The 26,158-nt window shown below is 34.2% G+C and overlaps 1 protein-coding gene across 5 annotated transcripts in view; it reads left to right on the forward strand.

The window, feature by feature from the left end:
- MON2 (MON2 regulator of endosome-to-Golgi trafficking) overlaps positions 1–26,158 on the forward strand; it is a 124,189-nt gene that overhangs the window by 65,494 nt on the left and 32,537 nt on the right. For 4 of the 5 annotated variants that reach the window (XM_027106888.1, XM_027106885.1, XM_027106887.1 and 1 more), the window contains 10 exons: positions 2,108–2,209; positions 3,321–3,431; positions 4,917–5,092; positions 6,910–7,072; positions 11,062–11,355; positions 13,394–13,592; positions 17,877–18,505; positions 22,457–22,600; positions 23,215–23,232; positions 23,521–23,649. In XM_027106888.1, coding sequence (XP_026962689.1) covers positions 2,108–2,209; positions 3,321–3,431; positions 4,917–5,092; positions 6,910–7,072; positions 11,062–11,355; positions 13,394–13,592; positions 17,877–18,505; positions 22,457–22,600; positions 23,215–23,232; positions 23,521–23,649 — 1,965 coding nt within the window. The remainder of the gene's footprint in view (positions 1–2,107; positions 2,210–3,320; positions 3,432–4,916; positions 5,093–6,909; positions 7,073–11,061; positions 11,356–13,393; positions 13,593–17,876; positions 18,506–22,456; positions 22,601–23,214; positions 23,233–23,520; positions 23,650–26,158) is intronic. The other variant, XM_027106886.1, reaches the window with a different exon arrangement.

A 26,158-nucleotide genomic window follows, 5' to 3' on the forward strand; every position in this document is an offset into this window, starting at 1 on the left:
GAAGAAGGAGGAAAAGGAGGAGGTAATACTAGGCAATTTATGAGGATTTATTATGTGCCAGGTACTTTCTAACATGAGGTCATTTCTGTATATTATTATCTCCATTTCATAGATTAAAAAAAATTAGTAGCCTTAAAAAAGCATGAAATTTTGCCATTTGCAACAATATGGATGGACCTGGAAGGTATAATGGTTAGTGAAATATATCAGACAGAGAAAGACAAATACTGTATGTTATCACTTATATGTGGAATCAAAAAAACCCACAAAACAAGACAACCCCCCCAAAAAAACTACTGAATATAGGAAAAAAAAAAAAAAAAAAAGCAAACTAGTAGTTACCAGTGAGGAGAGGAAAGGAGGAAGGGGCAAATAGGGTAAGGGAATTAAGAGGTACAAACTGTTATGTATAAAATAAATAAGCAACAAGGTTATATTGTATGGCACAGGGAATATAGCCAATATTTTGTAGTAACTATAATGGAATATAATCTATAAAAATTTTGAATCACTGTGTTGTATACCTGAAACTAATACCATAAATCAGTTATACCTCAATAAAAAGAATTACTCAAGGTTACATAGCTATTAAGTGGTAGTACTGACATGTTAAAAGTTCATAGACATCAGTCTTAACTACTGTATCATATTGTCTCTAGAATGGTGAATTTTTCTACCACAAACATTTTTAGGGTACCTACAGCATTAGCACATGCAGGAATGATCAACCTGACTATATTTATCTTAGACCCCAGGGTACTTGGTTCAATGGCTTTTACTAGGAAAGAAAGATAATATCACACATTTCCATAATAGATTTTTATCAGCCCTGTAAAAATGTTGAGTATAGAATAATTATGTAATCTTTTTCCTTAAAAATTGTAAAACTATTATCCTCTTAATTTGCTTTTAAAATTTCAGTTGCCTTTTGTTTTTTCTAATGCATTGTCTCCTTTTGAAGTACCACAGCCACTCATCAAAAAATTCTCATGGTTTTAGCTTAGTTTTCATTTAAGTATATTTTACTACCTCTATTAATATTGGGTTAGAGATAGTTGCCCTTTGATCTTTTTACTGAAACTGTTCTTATAACACATGGACCAGGTACTCTAATTTAGCCACTTATGAGATACACTGACTCCCTTTCTGTTGTTGAAATGCCAGCGACTGAGGAACGGGGTTTGTCTTCTGTCTCTGCAACTTTTCTGTTAGTGTCTAAACTGACAACGCTTATCTCTGCCTCTTCTTGACGCCACGCTTCTTTCCCCTGATCTCTGTTGCCTCCTTTCTGCTTTTTGGTTTTTTTTTTTCATATTTCCTGATATTAACACATAAACCCTGAGCATTTGAAGACTTCACTAATAAGAATATATATCAGTCAGCTTAGCCTGCCATAACAAAATACTGTAGACTGGATAACTTAAACTATAAAAATTAATTTTCTCATAGTTCTGGAAGCTGGAAGTCCAAAATCAGGTTGCCAGCATGATCAGTTCTGGTGTGGACGCTCTTCCTGGATTGAAAGATGGCTGCCTTCTCACTGTGTCCTCACATGGCAGTGAGAGAGGGAAAGGGAGAGGGAAAAGGGGGAAGAAAAGGGAAAAGAAGTGTGCCTGAGCTCACAAGCTCTTTGGTGTTTCTTCTTATAAGGACATTAATCTTATCGTGTTGGGGCCCCACCCTTATGATCTCATTTAACCTGAATTACCTCTATATAGACCCTATCTCCATATACCATCAGACTGGGGGTTAGAGTTACAGCATATGAAGTTTGGGGGGTGGGGGTCACAATTCAGTCCATAGGCAAATTCTTTCCTTCTGGTCAGAAGACTAGCCATTCTGTGTGTCTGGTATAATTTTTGAATTTTCACTCTTTCCCCACTAAAGCATTCTCTTCTCAATCAAATTTTCCAATTAGGAGCTATTCTAGATACTTGAGGGTGGGCAGAAAGGCTTGTCTTATGATAACTGAGGTTTTGTTCTATTTACTGCTAATTAATCATATATTAATTATAGTCATGCTCTTCACAGTATCCTCAGTTTTATTTACAAGTGAAATATTCAAATTCTCCTTATAATATAAAAATGTATTATGTTTTCTCTCTAGGAACCATCTCTTTTTGCTGTTGCCAAATTGTTAGAAACTGGTCTAGTTAACATGCACCGAATAGAAATTCTATGGAGACCTCTAACTGGCCATCTACTTGAGGTAACCTCTTTTTCTTAATTATTATATTTACTTTTTGTTTAGGATAAAGACATACACAGTGAATTAATAATTGTGGATAACCATAAGAAAAATCAGCATTAACATTTTTTTCCTTGTACTTCTGTCTGTATATCTTATCAGGAGCTAAAGTTCTATAGTAATTGTTTTGGTGAAGGAATAGGTTGACTTTTTTGACTGAAAATGGGTGATATATCAATGAAATCTCTGAAGTCTCCTTCAGCTGATAGCTTGGGACCCCTTTCTTTTATTATGTAATCTTTTGATCCCCTCACCTTCAGCTAGTTCTGAAACTTCAAGGCAGTTAGCACTGAGACTTCATACTAAACACTGCTCCTTTACAGCCTTTCCTGTGATTATGAGGTAGCTCTTCTACAAAGGGAAAAAACCTATTTGGTATCACTAATTATAAATAGTGCCAGGGAATTTTATTTGGATTTCTCTTCTCCTGTATTCAGACTGGGGTGAATCTGAAGAATTAGCTGCTTCTTAACAGCTGCTTCTATGGAATACATGTTTATGTGCAGTTTAGGTTTAGGTTGCTGTGATTGTTTCACATTATTTTAGTAATCTGAGAAAGGTATTATTCTTAATAGGAAAAAAATGTGCTTGTCTTTTCTTTCTTTTTTTCCCTCCATTTCATTGGGATTACTTTTATGAGCTATTAAAGATTATATGCAGATTTCTTCATTATGTAATTGTCATCAAATGGCAAAAAATAAGTTTTTTCAAATTTTAGCTCAGTGTTTGATTATGAAGATAGACCTGATTAGGAACCTGAGTATCTGCTGCTTTTGTTTATTCTGATGACATCATTTACCTTTATGAAATCCTTTCTTTTCTGTGACTTGTTTAGTTTCATTTTTTATCTTCTGTCTCTCTATTGCTTCCTCTTGCCTCTTATTCAGAAGGTAAGCTTTTGGATATTTTCATATATTCTTCAACCTTTATTGATGCACATTTGATATAACTTTTTACATATGAAAGAATAGAAAATGTGATGTTTTAATTTTTCTTTTCCCAAACTGATGTGTGATGCATAGCTGAAGTATACAAATTAAATATTAATTTTTTTCCACATGTGTACCCTTAGGTGTGCCAGCATCCAAACTCTCGAATGAGAGAGTGGGGAGCAGAAGCTTTAACTTCACTTATTAAAGCAGGATTAACATTTAACCATGATCCTCCACTTTCACAAAACCAGGTAAAAAAAAAAACCTCTTTTTTAAAAGTACTTAATGTAAGATCATCCTCTCCCATGTGTAACTTTTCTTAATTTATCAAATAGATGATAGTCTAAAAGTGGGTCTTGTTGCTTAATATTCTATTTTATTTGTAGGCCATGGATCTCTTACAGAAGGTTGATATGTCTAGATTTTTAGAATTATCTGTATTAAAATTTTTTCTTGTTAATAACACTGAACTAAGTTAATAAATTACCTAGAATTGGTCTCCCGATCTAGAAGTTTTCCTCTTCATGCAGTGCCAAGGCTTCATTTGGGGGCCATACTTTATTAGCCTCTTTTCCTTTGGTCCTTACCTGTCTCTATTTTTATTTTTCCCACTCATTACCCTTACATTGGGAGAAACAAGTGGCAGAAGAGGAAAGCACAATAAAATAGATTTTTATTTTTAAATACTTTTAAAGGTTATTTTATACTTTCAGAGTTTACTTTTGTCATGAATCCTTTGTCCTGACTCCCATAATCATTCACATATATCTTATACAGTTTCTAAAAAGTACACCAAAGTTTTATTATTTGAAGATGGAGTAGGAATGAGGCATTTAATAGCCATTCCCATTGCCCTATTATCTCACTGTATTGTATGTAGTTATAGTCTACAAATTTCCTCAACAAATAATATTGAGTGCATGCTATGCCAGGCAGTATTTTAGCTGCCTGGGAATAGAATGATGAACAGGACAGAGAAGATCATTTTTATAGAGCTTTCATTTTAGTGATTTCATATTTTTTTCCTACTACAATTTAAGTTTTTTATAACGAAAGCCCTGTTTGTGTATATATCCTCAGCATCCAGCTTAATACCTGGCACATGGTGAGAGCTTAATAAATGTTTGTTCAGTCAGTGAACCAAATAAATGAATCCTTGGAGAGAAAAAAATTAAAAATGAAGCAAGTGCTTTCAAATGCTGAAAAGAATAGAACAAAGTGCTTTTTTCACTCTGCAACAGTAAAAAAATTTTGTGGTTTTATGTCATCTTTGTCTACTGTACTTGTTCATTTTTAGGAGTACTGAGACTTTTAAATTTCAGTACATGGGGTATGCATTACTAGAGTAAATGAAAGGTAATTTTAGAAATTGGGAATTGTTTTCTTCTCTCCAAATAGAGCTAGGTGTATATATAGATATATTTCCTTTAGTGAGATTCATTTATATATGTGTCTATAATTAATACCTTTTAACATAAGATCACTCCCTGTTTATCCTGAAATGTAGCATCTTGAAGATTGATTTTTATTTTCTCTTATTAAAAAAAAAGACATAGATGACAAAATAATCCTAATGATTACTGTTAGAGAAATCTTTTTCAATGTTTATTTTACTAAAAGAATTCTCTTTACCATTGCAGTCTGAGTGGAGGTGAATTTAAACTTGAAAGGCAATAGCAGAGCCTTTCCGTGTTCTGGGACTTCTCTTTCTAATTAGCCTCTTGCGTCCTTTTCAGAGGCTGCAGTTGCTTTTACTGAACCCATTAAAGGAGATGTCCAGTGTTAACCATCCAGATATCCGACTCAAGCAATTAGAATGTGTGTTGCAGATTCTGCAGAGTCAGGGAGACAGTCTTGGGCCTGGATGGCCGTTAGTGCTTGGAGTTATGGGAGCAATCAGAAATGATCAAGGGTAAGTGTTTAAAATTAACATCCAAAAAGTGATAGGGAAAGGGAATCCCTCCTAAAATCTTGGGATGATGGTTAATTTTTTATGTATGCCTTTCCTGCTTAAGTTTAAGATCTAGAATAGTTTTTCTTACCCTACCTTCAAGTGGCTATAGGGAATTCTTAGGGCTCACGTTTGTTTTGGAAGGATGGAAAAATTGCTGTTTCTTTGCCATTTATACATGAATACAAGGTTCTTACTTAACAATAAGAAAAATGCATCAGTCTAACAAACTTTGAAACACATCCAAAGGCTGAGTTTCCTTTTGGTAAACAATTTGGTAAGATGTAAATGAGCATTTAGTGTTTGACCTCTCTATATATGCTATACTTGCTAGTTAGCCTGATTACATGGATAAGTAGTTCCTGCTCTGAAAGTAGAAACCTGTGGAAAAGGAACAAGGCCTAGAGCCCTAGTAACAGAGTAGTTTGTTATGCTACAAAAGAATAGGACTCCAGTGGGAGGGGTATATGCCTGTGGAGTGGGGCAGAGCCAAAACTATAAAGGACCTTATATGCCTTTACAAATTATTTGGACTTATCCTCAGTACATTTGGGAGGAATTTTAGGATTCTAAGCAGAGGAATGATGTGATTTGTTATGTGTTTGAGATACCTCATTATGTCAGTAGCATGGAGGGGTAAATGGGAAATCCTGCAGCGCTCTCTAGAAATAGGAGACGGATTTGAGCTACTTAATAGATTGACTGTTGGGGTGAAGGCAGAAATAGCAGACAGAGTCAGGGATGACTCCAAGATTTGTGACTTAGGCAGCTTAGTGGATGGTGGTATTATTAACTAAATAGGGAATACAGAAGGAAGAGCACAGTTGGAGGAAATGTATGGACTTGTTTAATTTAAGGTAGTACATTGCAGTGGCGAGATTTAGCAAACATTTGGATATATTTGTCTGTAATTCTGTGGCAGGACTTAACCTTGTTTTGATGACTAGTTTAGGAGTTTTACATGATTGAAATGCTTGAGACTCCTGTGGAAAATTAATTTTTCTTATTTATCTGTAATAACAAATTTCCTTATATACTATAAAATACAAGATGATTAAAGTGGAAAGATGTCAGCCAAAGCCTAGATCATCCGAACAGTTATAAAATAGAGTGTGTTGTAAGGATGAAATTAATTAATACTTGTAAAATACTTAGAAAGTATATGATATAGTAAATGCTCAAAGTGTTAGCTGTTTTAATGTTTTTATTATTTTTTTCACCACCAGAATTTTTCTCCAAAACCATATACTTCTTATTGTCTTCATTTGAAATACAAAATTACTCTTTACTTTTACAGACTAGATGTAGAATTTTAAATAAAATATAGTATAGCTATAAAAGAATAAGGAACTCATTTTCATTCAGTGAGTGAATTGTGTGTATTCTCCTGTGCTAGGCACCATGCTAGTTACTGAGGGTACAGTGGTGAGAAAGTAGCTGTATCCAATTTCCCTTTTTCATTCAATGTCTATGTTTTGTTTGACTAATTGATGCAATAGAAATAATATGGCATTAGTACATAGTTTCTTTTTTTTTTTTAGTTTACTTATTTCTTATTCCTGTGAGTACTTTATTTTTATTTGTTAATTATTTTTAAGTAAGCATATCTTTTTTTACATTTATGTAAATGATGAAGTACTCTATGATCTATGTTAGGGAAAATTTTCTTGTTCGAATTTTAAAATAAAATTTTACTTCAAATTATTGTAAGGTATATATTTTTCCTTGCATTTCTGTTAAATACATGAGTATAAATTTCTTTTCTTTTGTATTTTCAGAGAATCCTTGATACGAACTGCATTCCAGTGTCTTCAGTTGGTTGTGACAGATTTTCTACCAACAATGCCTTGCACTTGCCTGCAGATAGTTGTAGATGTTGCAGGTAGCTTTGGACTTCATAACCAAGAACTTAATATTAGTTTAACTTCAATAGGTTTATTGGTAAGTATCATTGCCTTCCTTATATAATCTAGAAATCACTGTTTGCAACTGAGAGTGAATGCCAAGCTAATGCTATGCTTTTGACTCTATAGGAGTCATTTAAATGACTTTTCAGTACCAAACTTATACCTTGTATGAAGGGTTAAAAAATATCATTTAAGAAATAATTATTTAAAAGCAGAGTATTTGGAATAATTTTGATATATTGAGCTGAAATTTGGCTTTTGTAAGGTTTGTTATGGGAGAATTTAGTAAACAAATAATAGTACATACAAGAGAAATGTTCAGTTGACTCTGCTGTGAAGGGTAATTGATTTCTTTTTAAATTTAATTTTATTTATTTTTTTATACAGCAGGTTCTTATTATCTGTTTTATACATATTAGTGTATATATGTCAATCCCAATCTCCCAGTTCATCCTACCACCACCACTACCCCCTTTCCCCCTCTTGGTGTCCATACATTTGTTCTCTACATCTGTGTCTCTATTTCTGCCTTGCAAACTGGTTCATCTGTACCCTTTTTCTAGATTCCACATATATGCATTAATATACGATATTTGTTTTTCTCTTTCTGACTTACTTCACTCTGTATCACAGTCTCTAGGTCCATCCACATCTGAACAAATGACCCAATTTCGTTCCTTTTTATGGCTGAGTAATATTCCATTGTGTACATGTACCACATCTTCTTTATCCATTCATCTGTCAATGGGCATTTAGGTTGCTTGCATGACCTGGCTATTGTAAGTAGTGCTGCACTGAACATTGATGTGCATGTGTCTTTTTGAATTATGGTTTTCTCAGGGTATATGCCCAGTGGTGGGATTGCTGGGTCATATGATAATTCTATTTTTAGTTTTTTAAGGAACCTCCATACTGTTCTCCATAGTGGCTGTATCAATTTACATTCCCACCAACAGTGCAAGAGGGTTCCCTTTTCTCCACACCCTCCCCAGCATATGTTGTTTGTAGGTTTTCTGATGATGCCCATTCCAACCGGTGTGAGGTGATACCTCATTGTAGTTTTGATTTGTATTTCTCTAATAATTAGTGATGTTGAGCAGCTTTTGTTTTTTTGTTTTTAAGCCTTCATGCTTCTTATTTTTTTTTATTTCTAAATTTGTTTATTTATTCATTTATGGCTGCGTTGGGTCTTCATTGCGCGCGCTTTCTCTAGTTGCGGAGAGCAGGGGCTACTTTTCGTTGCGGTGTGTGGGCTTCTCATTGTGGTGGCTTCTCTTGTTACGGAGCATGGGCGCTAGGCACGTGAGCTTCAGTAGTTGTGGCATGCAGGCTCAGTAGTTGTGGCTCGCGGGCTCTAGAGTACAGGCTCAGTAGTTGTGGTGCACGGGCTTAGTTGCTTTGCGGCATGTGAGATCTTCCCGGACCAGGGCTCGAACCCTTGTCCCCTGCTTGGCAGACGGATTCTCAACCACTGCACCACCAGGGAAGTCCAAGCAGCTTTTTCTGTGCCTTTTGGCCATCTGTATGTCTTCTTTGGTGAAATGTCTATTTAGGTCTTCTGCCCATTTTTGGATTGGGTTGTTTGTTTTTTAAATGTTGAACTGCATGAGCTGTTTATATATTTTGGAGATTAATTCTTTGTCCGTTGATTCGTTTGCAAATATTTTCTTCCATTCTGAGGGTTGTCTTTTCGTCTTGTTTAAAGTTTCCTTTGGGGCTTCCCTGGTGGCGCAGTGGTTGAGAGTCCACCTGCTGATGCAGGGGACACGGGTTCGTGCCCTGGTCCTGGAAGATCCCACATGCCACGGAGCGGCTGGGCCCGTGAGCCATGGCCGCTGAGCCTGTGCATCCGGAGCCTGTGTTCCGCAACGGGAGAGGCCACAACAGTGAGAGGCCCGCGTACCGCAAAAAAAAAAAAAGTTTCCTTTGCTGTGCAAAAGCTTTGAAGTTTCATGAGGTCCCATTTGTTTATTTTTATTTCCAGTACTCTAGGAGGTGGGTCAGAAAAGATCTTGCTGTGATTTATATCAAAGAGTGTTCTTCCTATGTTTTCTTCTCAGAGTTTTATAGTGTCCGGTCTTACATTTAGGTTTCTAATCCATTTTGAGTTTATTGTTGTGTATGGTGTAAGGGAGGGTTCTAACTTCATTCTTTTACATGTAGCTGTCCAGTTTTCCTAGCACCCCCTTTTTTTGTGTGTGTGTGTGTGTATGAAATTACAAAATATTATTAAATGATAGTAAGGGATTGTTTAATAATTTTGTTAGGTTAATAATGGTATCATGGTTATGTTTTTTAAAGCCTTTTCTAGTAGAGATTATAAAATATAGGCATGAAGAAAATATGACAAAATGTTAACAATTGTTATATCTAGATGTGGTGGTTATATCAGTATATTGATATATTCTCCCTGTTTTTCTGTATGTTCTTGAAATTTTTCATATTAAACATTTTGTTTCTTTTTCATTGTCCTTCATTTCTTTTAATTTTTACTGTGAAGTAAAGATACACCCAGACACCTCAGTACCCATCACCCAAGCCAGGAAATGGCACATCACCCTACTTAAGACCCTTCATATGCCCCTCTCAGATTGCACTGGTCTCCTCTGTCAAAGTCATTTGTATCCTGAAATTTCTGTTACTTGCTTCCCTGTTTTTCTGTATAGTTTTTATCACTTTATGCTTTTACACTTAAATAATATATTGTTTGCAGTTGCCTGTTTATGAAACAGAATAAGTAGAATCATACTTTAATCTTCTGTTGTTTCTTTGCTCAACATTTATTTTTGAGATTCACTCCTGGTGATTTAATCATGCAGTATTTCATTTTATGATTATACCACAATTTAATGATCCAGTCTACCTTTGGTGAACATTTGGATTATTTCTTGGTCTTTGCAGTTATGAGCAATGCTGTCATAAAGATTCTTGCACTAGTGCAAGGAATTTTTTGAGGGCACATAGCCTACATTGGAATTGCTGGGTCTTTATGTATGTGCATGTTCAACTTTCTAGGTAGAACCAACTTGTTTTCTTTTTTCTTTTATTTATTGAGGTATAGTTGATTTATAATATTATATTAGTTTCAGGTATACAACATAGTGATTAAAAATTTTTATGATTATACTCCATTTAAAGTTATTATAAAATATTGGCTCTACTCCCTGTGCTTTACAATATTTCCTTGTAGCTTGTTTATTTTATACATAGTAGTTTATACCTCTTAATCTCCTATTCCTATATTGTCCTTTCCCACTTCCATCTCCCCTCTAGTTTGTTCTGTATGAGTCTCTTTCTCTGTTGTTGTATTCATTTGTTTGACTCATCTTAGATTCTGCATATAAATGATAACATACAGTATTTGTCTTTCTTTGTCTGACTTATTTCACTAACCATAATACCTTCCAGGTTCATCCATGTTGTTGAAAAAGGCAAATTTTCATTCTTCTTTATGGCTGAGTAGTATTCCATCGTGTGTGTGTGTGTGCGTGTGTGTGTACGTGTATATATATAGAGAGAGAGATAGACAGATATATATATAATACATACAATCTATTTATTTACCTATCTAGCTACCACATCTTCTTTATCCATTCATCTGTTGATGGGCACTTAGGTAACTCTATATCCTGGCTATTGTAAATAGTGCTGCTATGAACATTGGGGTGCATGTGTCTTTTCAAATTAGTGTTTTCATTTTTTCCAAATATATATCTAGGAGTGGAATTTCTGGATCATATGGTAGTTCTATTTTTAGTTTTTTGAGGAACCTCCATACTGTTTTCCACATTGACTGCACCAATTTTTTCAAATTATTAATGTTAGCATAAGATTGCTCCCTCAAATTCTGAAATCAGTCAGAGACACTTGACAGAAGAGGAGATATTTTCATTAAATCCATTCTACTAGAAAAGGAGTTTCTGAAATAATTGTTTTTTTAATTCTGAAAAAGTATGTGTTGCATATCTATGTGTTTAAAATAAAATCTATGAATAAATTGATATTTTCTCCTTTGCTTTTTAGTGGAATATTTCAGATTATTTTTTCCAAAGAGGAGAAACTATTGAAAAAGAATTAAATAACGAAGAAGCAGCACAGCAAAAGCAGGCAGAAGAAAAAGGAGTGGTTTTAAATCGGCCGTTCCACCCTGCACCACCGTTTGATTGTTTGTGGTTGTGTCTTTATGCAAAATTGGGTGAACTATGTGTGGACCCCCGTCCTGCTGTTAGGAAGAGTGCAGGGCAAACTCTATTTTCGACAATTGGTGCACATGGAACTTTATTACAGCCCTCAACGTGGCACACTGTTATTTGGAAGGTACTGTAAAATAGCTTCAGTTATCAGTTCTTAATTGAGACATGCTTATATACTTTTTCAATTAAACTTGTTCCTATTAATTTAAAAAAAAATTTTTTAATTTTTAGTTTTTTTATTGAACTCTAGTTGATTTAAAATGTGTTAGTTTCACTTTCACTGAATGTGATTCAGTTATACATTTATATTCTTTTTCTTCCTATTAATTTTTAAAGAAGAGTTTCCGTCTGTGCATTTGGCAAAACAGAAAATGTTAGCTTTGTTGTATTTTTAATTGCACCTGACATGGATCAGATTAAATACTAAAAGCCTCATCTTTTTATCTCTTTATCTCCTTTGCACTTCCCTTTCTCCTCGTTTTCCCCTGTGGTAATAGAACTAGTAGTTGGTAAACCACTACCTATAATTCAAATATAATATAGTCAAATGAAAATTTTCACCAGTAGTGAAATTTACTTGCAGGCTCACCAAACAAAAACCACCTCCAATTTGTAAATTCCATGTTCGTTCATTAAATATGCAGTTTCATTTTTTTAATTTTTCAATTTTATCTTCTTTTTAAAATGTTCTTACAGGGTCAACAGCTTGTTAGTGAGCATCCCCTCTTTGCTAAAAGCTCTCTGTTTTTTGTTTAATCTGTTCCATTTTAATAAAATTCTATTTATAATCCTTCCATTGCTTTTGTGAATTTTTGAAATCAGCAAGTTTGATGGTAGGCAAAATGGTAAACCTTCATTGTATTTAACAGTGTTTTCAGTTTAATAAAAAGACCCCAGAATGTCTTCTTAAAAAATTAATATGTTCCCTAATAAAAATAATTAAAAGCCCTGCTCCCCACTCCTATGTCTTCTGGTTTTTTTTCGTTTTTTTTTTTTTTTTAACTAGCTGCACCACGCGGCATGAGGGACGTCAGGGATCTAACCCGGGCCCCCTGCATTGGAAGAGTAGTCTTAACCACTGGACCACCAGGGAAGTCCTCTCTTGTGTCTTCTGTTTCAACTCTATCCCCTGGCTTCTCAGTTCACAAACATGCTGCAGAGTCCTTTACTGTTTTAAAAAACAAACTGATATTTTCTCTGATTTTTGTTTTCTTTTCAGACAGCTTCATTGTTAATCTTCCTGCCTAAATCTCAATAACTTTTTTTCTTTCTCAATTCCCCTGCATTCCCTTACCCCCTTGTAATTTGATATCCAGATTATTCTACTTCAGAGTATCTTAAACCTTAGCATGTAACAGAATCTCCTAGAGGACTTAATAAAGAACAAATTGCTTGAGCCACTGTCCCCAACCTCCTAGAGTTTCTGATTTCTTTCAAACCCTGGCGCAAGGACTGAGAATTTGCATGTCTGTGAAGCTCCTGGGTGATGCTGATGGTTCTGAGACCATATTTTTAGAACCACACAAATTGTTCATAGGCTCTACAGGTAGTCTTCTAATTGCCAAGTCTCTTGCCCCATGCTCAATCCTTATCCTGCTCATTTTTTGTAGCATTTAATACTGCTGATTATTTTTTCCTTGAAATTTCTCTTCCTTTGGCTTGTGTTCCACAGCATGCGTGTGCTTCTCTACTCAATTTTTATTTTATTTTTTGGGCTCCTATTACTTCCTCTGATTCTACATTTTAAATGTAAACATTCCCCAAATCCCAACCGCTTCCTGCTTGATTTTTTTCAAGCACCTTCATCCAGTCCTGAAGTTTCAGCAGTAACCTCTGTCCAGATGTCACTCATAGTTATATATTTGCCTGGATCCCTCTCCTTAGCTTCATTCCCTTCTTGTATGTTACCCCCTAGATGCTCCATTGGCACCTCAGCTCAGTAAGTCTTAGACAATAGTCTATCCAATTTATTTTAATTTTTCATATTCCATGACCTTAAGGATAAACTTAATATAAGGATACCTCAGTTGGTCAGTTTCGTTTAATATATGGGGATTGATCAGAATGTCAGGTGTAATTCTTTGTAACAATGCCTAATTTTCTATGCTGTTACTTAAGCTGTGTTATCAGTACTTTTTATATGCATTGTTATAAATATTTAGGTTCTCTTTCATCTATTGGACCGAGTTCGAGAGTCTTCTACCACTGCAGACAAAGAAAAGATTGAGTCCGGAGGTGGCAATATTCTCATTCATCATTCAAGGGACACAGCAGAGAAGCAATGGGCTGAGACATGGGTTTTAACATTGGCCGGAGTAGCAAGAATCTTCAACACTAGAAGATATTTACTGCAACCTTTAGGTAGATACACTTTTTTTTTTTTTCTGAGGATACAAGTAATTAATGTTAAAGGAAATTTGGAAAATACAGGAGATTCTTTAAAGTTCATATACAATGCTACTTTCCAAGAAGAATCCATCTTAACTGCCAGTCTTTGTGTTATGTGTGGTGTGTGCACGAGCATGCACGTTTTCATTCATTTCACTGAAAAAGTATGTAATGTGCACCTACTGCGGGTGAGTCTCTAGGGATACAATGTCCTTGCTATATCATGGGTATGAGGGAAGAGCTATAATTACATAAATAAATACAAAATTGCTACAATGATCAGTGCTAAAAGGAGCTTATAATAGATTGTGTGCTTATAATAGATATTTGACCAGGCCAGTGAGGTATGTATAGGCTTCCCTGAGAAACCAGTATTTTATCTGAGTAGTAGTTCATCAGGCAAGGGAAGGAGGAACTGGGAAGAGCCTTACAGGCAGAGAGAATGTGTAAAAGAGATGGGAGAAGATTGAGGAGATGGGGATGGTGGGGACCCCGGCATGTTTGAAGGTCTGGAATGAAGAGAACACAGAAAAGTGTAATTCCACATGAGGTTGTAGAGGTAGAGAGAGGCCAGAGCATGGAACACTTTGTAGGTTATGTTCAAAAGTTAAGACTTTATTCTAAGAGCACTGGCAGGTTTTAATCCATGATGTGATGTGATCAGATATGCAGTTCAGAAATATCACTTCAGATGGTATGTGTGGAATGGAATGGCCACAAAGAAGAATGGTAGGATACTGTTAGACTGGTGAGGAAACTTGGTTGTGTAGATCAATGCCTCTCAACCAGGGCCAATTTTGCCCAACCTACTCCCTCCCCCCACAGGATATTTGACAATGTCTGGAGACAGTTTTGGTTGTCACAACTGGGGAAGGACATGCACTACTGGCTTCTGGGGGGAGTAGCAGCCAGGGATGCTGCTACACATCTTACAATGCACAGGATAGCCCCTACAACAAAGAGTTATCCAACCCAAAATGTCAGTAGTATTGAGATTGAGAAACTCTGGTGTAGATTATAATAACTTCCTTCAATTCTGGTGGTAGGGCTGGGAGTGGTTGAGAAAAGTGAACAGAAGTACTTTTGTACATAATTGTGAACAAGTACATATTATTTTTTTAATTTATTCTTTTATGGTTGGCTTTCCCCCCCATTACGTTAAAGCATAAGCATATTTACTCTTTTTGTGGGCATTTTTGTGTGGTGTTCATCATGTACACTTTAGGGCTCTCTCTATTTTATATATACATATACATATATATATATAATGTACATACGTATACATTTTAAATCTTAGTTTTTTGTTTTCATGTAAAATTTACATATAATGAAATGTGCCAATCTTAACTGTATGTTTGCTGAGTTTTGACAAATAAGCATCATTTTTAATACCTCTGTGATAGTTACTTTATCTTAAAAGCTAAGAACTAATAGATTTAGATTTTTTAAAATGAAGACATGATGCAGTTCATGTAGCTTTGATGATTTTTTATAATTTGAACACTAGGAAATGGTTTTTATTATTTTAGAATAAGGTGGTGTCAGGGTGATGCTCATAGAATGGTTCAGAAGTGTTCCTTCCTCTGCAGTTTTTTTTGAGTAGTTTGAGAAGGATAGGTGTTAACTCTTCTCTAAATGTTTGGTAGAATTCACCTATGAAGCCATCTGGTCCTGGATGTTTGTTCATTGGAGTTTTTAAATTACTGATTCAATTTCATAACCAATAATTGTTCATATTTTCTGTTTCTTCCTGGTTCAGTCTTGGGAGATTCTTTCAAAGAATTTGTCCATTTCTTCTAGGTTGTCCATTTTATTGGTGTATAGTTGTTCATAGAAGTCTCTTATGATTCTTTGTATTTCTGTGGTGTCAGTTGTAACTTCTTTTTCATTTCTGATTTTATTGATTTGGGCCCTCTCCCTTTTTTTCTTGATGAGTCTGGCTGAAGGTTTGTCAATTTGGTTTATCTTTTCAAAGAAGCAGCTTTTAGTTTCATTGATCTTTTCTATTGTTGTTTTAGTCTCTATTTCATTTATTTCTGCTCTGCTCTTTATGATTTCTTTCCTTCTACTAACTTTGGGTTTTGTTCTTTTTTCTCTAGTTCCCTTAGGTGTAAAGTTAGGTTGTTCATTTGAGATTTTTCTTATTTCCTGAAGTAAGCTCGTATGGCTATAAACTTTCCTATTAGAACTGCTTTTGCTGGCGTCCCAAAGGTTTTGGATCATTGTGTTTTCATTTTCATTTGTCTCTAGGTATTTTTTGATTTCCTCTTTGATTTCTTCAGTGATCCATTGGCTGTTTAGTAGCATATTGTTTAGCCTCCACATGTTTGTGGTTTTTTGCAGTTTTTTTCTTGTAGTTGAAAATTTTGCCATTTGGAGCAACATGGGTAGACTTGCAGGGCATTATGCTAAGTGAAGTAAGTCAGACAGAGAAAGACAAATACTGATATGATATCACTTCTATGTAGAATCTAAAAAATAAAACAAACTAGTGAATATAACAAAAAAGAAGCAGACTCACAGATACAGAGAACAAACTAGTGGTTACCAGTGGGGACAGGGGGCAAGTGGGGCAATACAGGGGTGGAGGACTGGGAGCTGCAAACTATTGGGTATAAGATAGGCTGCAAGGATGTATTTTACAACACTGGAATATAGCCAGTATTTTGTAATAATTGTAAATAGAGTGTAACCTTTAAAAATTGTATAAAAATTTTTTAAAATATTCTTAAATAATGCGGTTAATATTTTTAACATAACCATGTGCAATATATAATTATACCTAGTCTTTTAGAAAGAAGACTTCTTCCTAGACATAGAATATATTAATGAAAGAATTGCTGGGTTTTTTCCTAACTATGGCGTAGAATATTCTAAATCTGAGACTTGGTCACCATTCTGGTGGGGAAATGTAATGTTTCATCTGACTTTTGGACTGGAATGGCAACAAGCAGAAGTATTTTGTTTTGTTGTTTTGATAGTTTTTAGACAAAAATTTTTTAAACTCTTTGAACAGTTTACTGAAAAATCTGTTTTTTATTGTATGTAAATTATACTTCAATTTTTTTTTAAAAATGTATGGAGAGGAAGAGGCATATAACTGGGCAAGTGTTATCATTTATCCTGTAAAGGCAGAGCAATACTTACTGTTTTATACCAGACTTAGTTCCAGCTTTCCAATTAACTGAATGCTTCCTCAGTCATATATGGGTTTATCCCTTCCTGAAAAAACATCTAGTCTTTGATAGCTTTTGTGAAGTGAAATTCTTTAAACCTCGATTATCTCTATTTCATAGCCTACTTATGTTATCCTTTGCAGAATGTCAGTTCCTCTGATTTTTGCATTATTTAAATACAAATAGGTGGGTAATAATCCATGCTACTAATAAAGCCATTGGGCTAGATGTCTGTAGGAACAAGATCATTTTTTGCTGGGCTTCATAGGAACAAACCACGCCGGGCCATAGAGAGTTTCATTATAAACGTGCTTAGTTGGTCACAGGAGTAGAGCAAGAGATTGAATTGATTAGTGGAAACAACAGCTACCATTCAGCCCATGCTCTGCTGATGGTAGATCATTCGACTCGGTTTTACATGGGAGAAATAAATTTAGACTCATTGTAAAAGGACAGTCTAATCTTTATGGTGCATTTTCTCCTGGCAACTCACTGATGGGGGAAAAATGTTTAAGAAAATTCCACAACTGTAAAATTACTTAAATATGAAAACCAAAGTGTAAAGTTAAGATTTTTATGGAGTATGATTTACAGTTTATTTTAAACATTTAGACGGATAAAAAAACGTGTATCATTGTTATAACTTTTCCAATATGCTTAAGAATGGGAACATCTTACTTAATCATTAATAAAGGTAGATGGATAGACTGAAGATGTTACTGAAAAGTTTTTGTTTTCACCCTCTTAAGTTTTTATTCTGTTCTCCTTAGGCAGAAGTACTAGAATAGAAACATGTATACATACATTTACAGAGTTTTATTTTTAAGACCAAAACCGTGTTTGATATACTCATTGTCCTCTTCTTGATGCTGTATGTTCCTGTAGCTGACAAAAATTTTTTACTGGGTTTTTGGGTTGTAATGATTTTAATTCACATTGTTAGTACCTTAGCATATTTTTTCTAGTTCTATAGGAATTTAAGCAGAAAAATAAAGCAAATAAACTTTAAAGTGTCTAATAGTAAGAGAAAATTTGATCTCTTTTATGGTGATAAATTTTTTTTTCCCTCTTCCTAATATAGGAGATTTTTCAAGAGCATGGGATGTTCTTCTTGACCATATACAATCAGCAGCACTCAGCAAAAACAATGAAGTATCTCTGGCTGCGCTGAAAAGCTTCCAGGAAATTTTACAGATTGTGACCCCTGTCAGAGACTCAGATAAGCCTGAGACACCACCTGCAGTTAATGTCCCTGTGCCTGTCCTTTTAGGGTCCATATCAGGCCCTGGCCTGAACAGGCCATTTGTAAGAACAGATTCCATTGGAGAAAGACTTGGAAGATATAGCAGCTCTGAGCCACCCGTAGTTACTGATGAGCTTGAAGATTTGAATCTCTGGTGGGCTGCATGGAATACCTGGTATAGAGTTGGATCTGAAAGCACTAAGCCTCCTATTACTTTTGATAAACTAACTTTCATTCCCAGCCAGCCTTTTCTTACAGCTTTAATTCAAATATTTCCAGCTCTTTACCAACACATAAAAACTGGTTTCAACATGGATGATTTGCAAAAGTTGGGAGTCATACTACACAGTGCCGTTTCAGTCCCAATAAGTTCAGATGCATCCCCTTTCATTCTTCCATCTTACACTGAAGCAGTTTTGACAAGTTTACAGGAAGCTGTACTTACAGCTCTAGATGTTCTCCAAAAGGTAATAGAATTTTAGTGGCTATCTAAGCAATATTGAATATGGTTCTCTGGAACTTTTTTTTACTTCGCTATATATTTTTTGGGATAAATTCTGGATCATCAAGATTGTTGTGTGTGTATACTTTGGGATGAATTCAAGATTGTAAAGATCAAAAAAAAAGATTGTAAATATCCATTTATTTTTAAAACTTTTATTTTTCTAATATATTTTAAAAGGTATTTCAGGTTTATTTTGAGAGTCTTTAAGAAACTGCCTGCATTCTCTTGCTTCTGTTCACCAGCTTTTTTTGGTTTGTTCATGTAACTCTTCACAAGAGGATATACTTTTGGAATGACAACTTTAGTAAAGTATCTCTATAATTAGAAAATTAATAAGCCATAGGATTATATTTTGTTTTTTTCATCTGTACTTAAATTTAGCTCTGGAATTGTTGGAAGCCTATATTTTTTAAAAAAGAAGTAAGAATAAATTTATAAAGTATTTTTCTCACAGAAATTTTAAAAAGATATATTTTAACCTATGTGTGTTTTGTTCCTGCAAAATATATATGTATATATATATTAAAACAGACCTAAAAATTATTGAGCACATTCCAGTTAGCAAGCAAGACCAGATCAAAATCAAAGAATGTTTTAAACTGTCAAGGTAATTATTAGCACCATTCACAACAACCAAAATGCTAAACAAAAAAAATGCCACCTGAAGAGCCAGCAATCTCAACAAAGTAGCTATGACATTCTAACAAAATTAGAATGGAAGTATTAGATTCTGATTACACATGTGTTATCAGTAGCCATTTGTGTACTGAAGATCATGTTTTCTAATTAAATGATTGCCTTATATGCAACTGGATTGAAGAAAACTTTCAAAGTAAGAATGGTGGTTTCTACTACACCATAATATGCCTTGAATGACTCTGGAGGAAGTCTAGCTGAGCAGTAATTCCTTGATCTCTTTACCCCTAGTTACACTGTGCAGAGAAACAAATTGTGTAGAAACTTAAAATCTAAGAGAATTTGGCATTTTAAAAACTTTATTGTAGGGATATCAGTTTTCCATAATTGAAATCAAAAGAGCTGCTTTTATTTTCAGTGGGGGGAGAAAAGTAGCCTGTCAATAATAACTTTTTTCTCCCTGACTGTGAACATAAGTTGCTTATAGACTGCCTTAGAGGGAATGGAAAAGTTAATATATTAGAGAAAGAGAGCATAGGCCTTGTGAGATACCCATAATCTAGAACTTTCAGATGTTTAATTCAAGCTTTTATATATGTGTAGAGGATAGTAAACAAAAGGAAACAACAAACCCCCAAAATTTTTTCCATGGAAAAAAGCATATAATTTTATTTAGGAAAAAACTGCTGCTTTCGCAATAAAAAAACAAATAGAATCATTCATCCCAACTACTAGGAATTTGTTCTAAGCTTTGAACTTTTAATGGCTTTGAAAGCAATATATACCTTCGATTGGGAACTTCGGAAGTTTTATTGTTGGAAACTTAGGAAGTTTTATTTATATAAATTGATATCATTTTGTATTACTAATTTTCACTCTAGCCATTGTTTATTACTTATGTGATTATCTAAATGATGTTTCATAATACTTGAATGTGATTCAAATATATAGGGTCTTTAATATTTCCTAACAGAAAACATATTTCATTATTAGTAAAGAGTGTTTTTATTTTTTCTTTCTTTTTCTTTTTCCAAGTAAGGGTGTTTTTATATTTCCCCCCACAGGTGTCAGAAAATTTTTTCACAAGCAAAATTTACTTGCTTTGGGACTTTATTCATAAACTAATAAGCTATTCTGCAAAACATTTTATTGATTAAAAGCAGTTTTCCTTCCTAAAGGAAAAACTCATTTCTAATTTCATGTTTACCCTTACATTGTTTAGGGTTTCAGGGTCATAGTCTTTTCCTTGGTTTTCAGATCACTAGTTCACAACCAAAATGATTTAGTCATGTAGGCCAACTTTTTTTTTTGGCCAAGATACTTTGGCATACATGGGGGACCTGAGAATTTGATTATCTGCTTTCCCTAAGTTCTGAGATCAGGAGACTGCATCTATCTTATTTATTGCCACACGGATTGAATTATTTCAAATGACTTAATAAGAGAAACCTTGAACCATGTGAGAGGTTAGATGTCCAGTTTCTTTTCTTTTTTTCACGTACACAGTTTTCAAGGACTAATAAGAACTGTTGTCCAGATTGCTTATGGATTCTTAGCTTTTGGACTAAAATCTGTTACCAGATTTATATATAGGCTTTTCTGATAAACTTCAGAATACTGAAGAAAGCCAATAATAACTTTTTCTTAGAATGAAGTTTGTTGTAAAAAAAAAAAAAAGAAAAAGTTGGTTCCATATTATGCATTTTAAGATTCCAGAATTCAACTGTAACACTATTAGTTTTTTTTTTTTTTTTTAATAAAGGACCACTGAAAATTAAAACATATAGTCCAGGTCATTATTTGTTGCTAAGGTATTTTCAGAAAAATTAGTTTTCTAAGGTCTCCACACAGACTTTTCCCTCCCTCCCTTGCTTTGTCACTGAAAATAAAAGAATTCATTTAGGGTAATTATTTCTTTTCCACAGTAATTTCTACTTGTTTACTTGTAAGAGTTAAGACTCAGCAAGGGGTTAATAAAGAAGACCAGTGAAACTATTAGAAGTAGTTAGTAGAGAGAATTTTTTTAGGCTGTATACCTTTCAAGTTCATGATTCACTGTTTCTGAGAAAAGTAACCAAGTAGGGAAAGATGGTATTAGATATCTTTGTTCTACTTTCACATTGTAATTATAGGATAATCAAACATACTAATGGGCAGCACTTTGCTTATCTACTTTGTACCTCAAGATAATTTTATCTAAAACACCAGTTAAAGCTAAATGGCTACCTCTTCTCTGAGGGAAAATAAAACTAGTCTTTTATCTGACAGGTTAAAAAAGCCATGATTGCATGAAAATATAAATGTTGTGCACATCTTTTTAAAGAAATTCCTTAAAATTTTGAAATGCTTTGAATTTTGATTTTGTATTTTGAGGGTACCTCAAGTGTAGAATGATCATGCTTTTTGTTTTGTAAAGCACAAATATATTTTAGATACTCCATAACATATCATTAAATATTTTTCCCACAGAGAGAAACGAACACTAAAACAGGAAAATATGAAAGGATGGGAGGAGAAAACACATATGTCGCTAGAGAAAATAAAAACATAAGATTTATTTTTAAGTATTTTCAATGTATTTGAAGTAATTAAAATCTGCAGTATCAGAATATGTATTCTTTGTTTTATGAAATTATTTGTAGCATTAAGTTTAATTTCTATTAAATTTTTAAATTTTTCTTGTTTTAAATCAAGTCTATATATTTAGATACATTAGACACTAAATATACTCTGCCCTGTTAAAAATTAATATACTGTATACATTTCTTTTAGAAACAAATTTTTATTCATAACTTATTTTCCCGACTGTAATGAACATGATTATTTGTTAAAGTCTGTGGACCAGGCATGATACAGGAATCAGCTGTCATTTCAATAAGTTAATGCCATCACTTAAGTAGAAGTCAACATCATCTTAGTCAGTGAAGCATTGTAAATGGTCTGATGGGTATATTACTGAACAAATGATCAGATTGTGGAACCTCAGAACTGCCAGGGTTTTCTCTTTAAGTGCTTGCCCTTTGTTTAGTCTGCTGAGTAATAAGCCACACTTTTAATTAAAAAACGTTTTTTAGCTGATTAATACATTTAGCCTACACTTTATTCAGTAATAGTTTAAAATAGCTTAAATGTCCTTCAGGGCTTATAAAAAATTGTATAATACTTAACATAAAATAGGACAGCCTTTTCGATTCTTTGGTTAAACAAAAGCATATACAGTAAAGAACTTAATGGAGTTCAGATTATGCATTCTACTATTCATATATTGTTTTTATAGGCCATCTGTATAGGACCGGAAAACATGCAGATAATGTATCCAGCTATATTTGACCAGTTATTGGCATTTGTAGAATTTTCCTGTAAACCTCCACAGTATGGACAGCTAGAAACAAAACACATTGCAAATGCAAAATATAATCAGGTAATTTGCTATAAATTATATTTACTCTGTAAGATTTCATGGCTTATAAATATAGTCAGTTCCACTTAAGATGGACTTTGATTATCCCAGAAAATTTTCATTCACAAATAAACTTTCATATGTATGTTAACGGTTTAAGCTGAAAAGAAACACTATTTGGAAGACCTTTTCTGTGTTCCTTTTGTGTGTTTGTTTGTTTATTACTTTCTTTTCCCAAGTGGTTCTCCAGAAAGTTTGGCCTTGCATGTTACTCTTTCTTCGAAGTTCCTTTCTTTGTGTCCTCATCCCGCTCTAAAATGGCTTCTAAATCCCTAAGCCTAATCTTATCTAAAATAGATATCTGCAATACAAAATGAAGAAATCTGTGTGTACTAAATAAGTCTACTACTGGTGTGAAATTTAGTTGGATTTTACATAAAAGATTTTTATAGCCATAGTTGGCAAATTTTAACTTTGTTTTGGCTTAGGGGAAAAGTAAATTTCTGAATGCATGCACATGCTGATTTTGTTCACTCAACATAAAAATTATAATTTTACATGGTCCGAAACGTAGTTTTAATGTGTATTAACTTTTCTCATTCTATTTGTCTTGCAACACAATGGAATCACAATAGATCCAACTATTTGCACCGGTGAGTTAAATTTCCTAAAATTGTCCTAACCTATTGGCAACAAATAAAGTACATCTTTCCCAGTTTTTGATAGAATGCTCTATGTGCTTTTTCTGATAGTTTTAATTTTTGTCTGGCTGAAAATTATTCTTTCATGAAGTACATATCTCTTTGAAAACTTTGCACGTAATATAATCTGGCCTAAAACCAAGGCCTAAACTTTAAGACAAAGAAGCTTTCGCTTTGAAAACAATATGATTTCATTTAATCTCATTTTTATTTTAACTCTGTGAAAATATTACTTTCTAGGCGGAATGGGTAGCCTTGAATTATGTACCATTTGCTGAAAGGTCTTTAGAAGTAGTTGTGGATTTATACCAAAAAACAGCCTGTCACAAAGCAGTGGTGAATGAGAAAGTACTCCAGAATATTATTAAGGTATTTTTTTTAATTTCCATACTTTCATTTAATAATGTCAGTATTATTGAAATTTCTCTTTAGGTAATAATATATTATCATATATTGAGATAAATGAAAAATATAATTTGGTATTATTTATAGTTACTCTTCTCCAACATTCATGGATATTATTTAGGAAGCCGTTTTTTTTTTTTTAATTAATTTATTTATTTTTGGCTGTGTTGGGTCTTCCTTTCTGTGTGAGGGCTTTCTCTAGTTGTGGCGAGCAGGGGCCACTCTTCATCGCAGTGCACGGGCCTCTCACTCTCGTGGCCTCTCTTGTTGTGGAGCACAGGCTCCAGACACGCAGGCTCAGTAGTTGTGGCTCACAGGCCCAGTTGCTCCGCGGCATGTGGGATCCTCCCAGACCAGGGCTCGAACCCGTGTCTCCTGCATTGGCAGGCGGATTCTCAACCACTGCACCACCAGGGAAGCCCAGGAAGCCGTTTTTTTAAAACGAGAAGGTTTTTTTAATGAAAAATATTTTAAAGTAAGAGTGCATTAGATTTTTTATGATTCTTAAATTTTGCCACATAAGACAATAAGCATCCTGTTTCTTAGGACAGGATGCTCTATGATTTTGGGGCAGATGAGCCTGAGAGTGTTTCTCATCTGTAAAAGAAGGGTAATACCAGTACAAATTTCATGTCTTAACCATTAAGAGATTCAATTGAGATATGGCATTTAATGATACTTGCCAAGTAGTCAGTGTTGAATAAAAAGTTAGGTTCCCCCTTCCCTCAATAGACAAGGAAATAACTGCCTAGGGGATCTTGGCAAGGATTAACAGAAGTAACATTTGAAGAAGGAGTACCAGCAAAAAGGGAGAAGGAGATGTAGATCAATTAAGCAATATAAAAGATCATGGTATATTTTTAAAGCAGTGTTGAGAAATCCCACTTAGGGAGGTGGCAGGGCCTGGAATAAGTCTGAAAAAGTGGCTATGGGTATTACAAGCCATCATAAGGCATCAGATTTTATTCTTTAACCATTGAAGGTTTGAACATGGAGGAGTGACATGAATCAGTTTGTATTTTTTAAGGAATTAAATAATCAGTTTTCTGTACTCCAGAACACTTCATTGATGCCACTTACTACATTGCATTGTGGTTAATTGGACAAGGCTCTTCCTTCCTCAGAAATTGTGAACTTCGTGACAGCAAGAACTGAACTTTCCAGTTCCGTATACATTTACTGAGTATATACTATGTGCCAATCTCTGTATTAGTTGCTTAAATATTTTAAAAAATAAATGTATAAATCAAATATATTTGCTGTGCTTAATATTCCCTTGACATTGGTAAAATATTAATCTAGTAGTAAACCATACTTTTCATTTATCTAATCTTGAGTTATAACATGTTAATTCAGAGTGGCCGGTGTATAATTTAGTATTCTTTTGTTTGCATATGACACAAATTCAGGCTCTGACTAGCTTTAACAATAAAGGGACAGGCTTAGTTGGAAAATTCAGAGATGGAGGGCTTTAGGATTGGTTGATCCAGTGGTTCAGTACTATCACCAAAAACCAAAATTTTTTTCCCTGTTCTGCTTTCCAGGGGGTTGACTGCATCCTAACTATGTTTCTTCTCATAGTTGTAGGCTAATAAAGGGATTATATGTCAGTAGCAGGTGTGTGTTTATCAGATTCTTCTTAAGTTACTAAAATCAAGTGAATCGGCTTTAGTCCCATGCCCAGTCGTGAATCAGTGATTATGGCCAGAGAAATGGAGTAGATTGATTGGCTTAATAAACTAATCATCTCTTTACCCTAATTTCCAACTGGATGTGGGGAGGGGAAAGAGATAAATAGATTCTGGGTAGGCTAATTATCTGTTAGTGGAGGCCCATTTCATGCTAATATGTAATGGTTCACATGTTCACTGTGTGAGTATTCAGTAATCATTTGTGTGGAGGATGATGAAATCAGGTTTTATGTTCACTCCATAACATTAAAATATGAAAACGTATCTCATCTACTCTTTATCTTTCTCAGACTAGAATTTTTATATAAAAGCTGAATTTTCAGTCTAATGCACATTATCAAACGGTATGCTGAAACTATTTATTGATGGTGCTCTGGGGTAACTCACTGTGATAGTTTCGTCAGTCTAGTCTTCTAGTTGTTGGATAGTACTATGACCAGAGAAATTCATTCTGAACCACTGAATTAGTTCTTTAATGATTAACAGCAACCTGTCTCAGAAGTTGACCAATTAAAAAGTAAGTCTCAATATTTTAGTCACTAGACATAGTTCAGATGCTGTGCTGTGTTCTCAAGGGTTAATGATAAAATAAACCAAGTTCTTGAATTATCAACTTTTCTCAAATATTTGGAAAAGGAAAAAAATACATTAAAATGTTAGTGTAGAGTATAAAATTCAAAGAATTCTAAAGATAAAGTATAAGACTTCAAAGTAATGATACTCTAGGCCATATTTACCTAACCATTAGTGAAAAAATATAAGCAGTATTGATCTCTCTTGGA

This window comes from Aethalodelphis obliquidens, unplaced genomic scaffold, assembly GCF_003676395.1.
Source record: "Aethalodelphis obliquidens isolate GAN/ISIS:26980383/991018 unplaced genomic scaffold, ASM367639v1 scaffold8, whole genome shotgun sequence".
Lineage (NCBI taxonomy): Eukaryota > Metazoa > Chordata > Mammalia > Artiodactyla > Delphinidae > Aethalodelphis > Aethalodelphis obliquidens.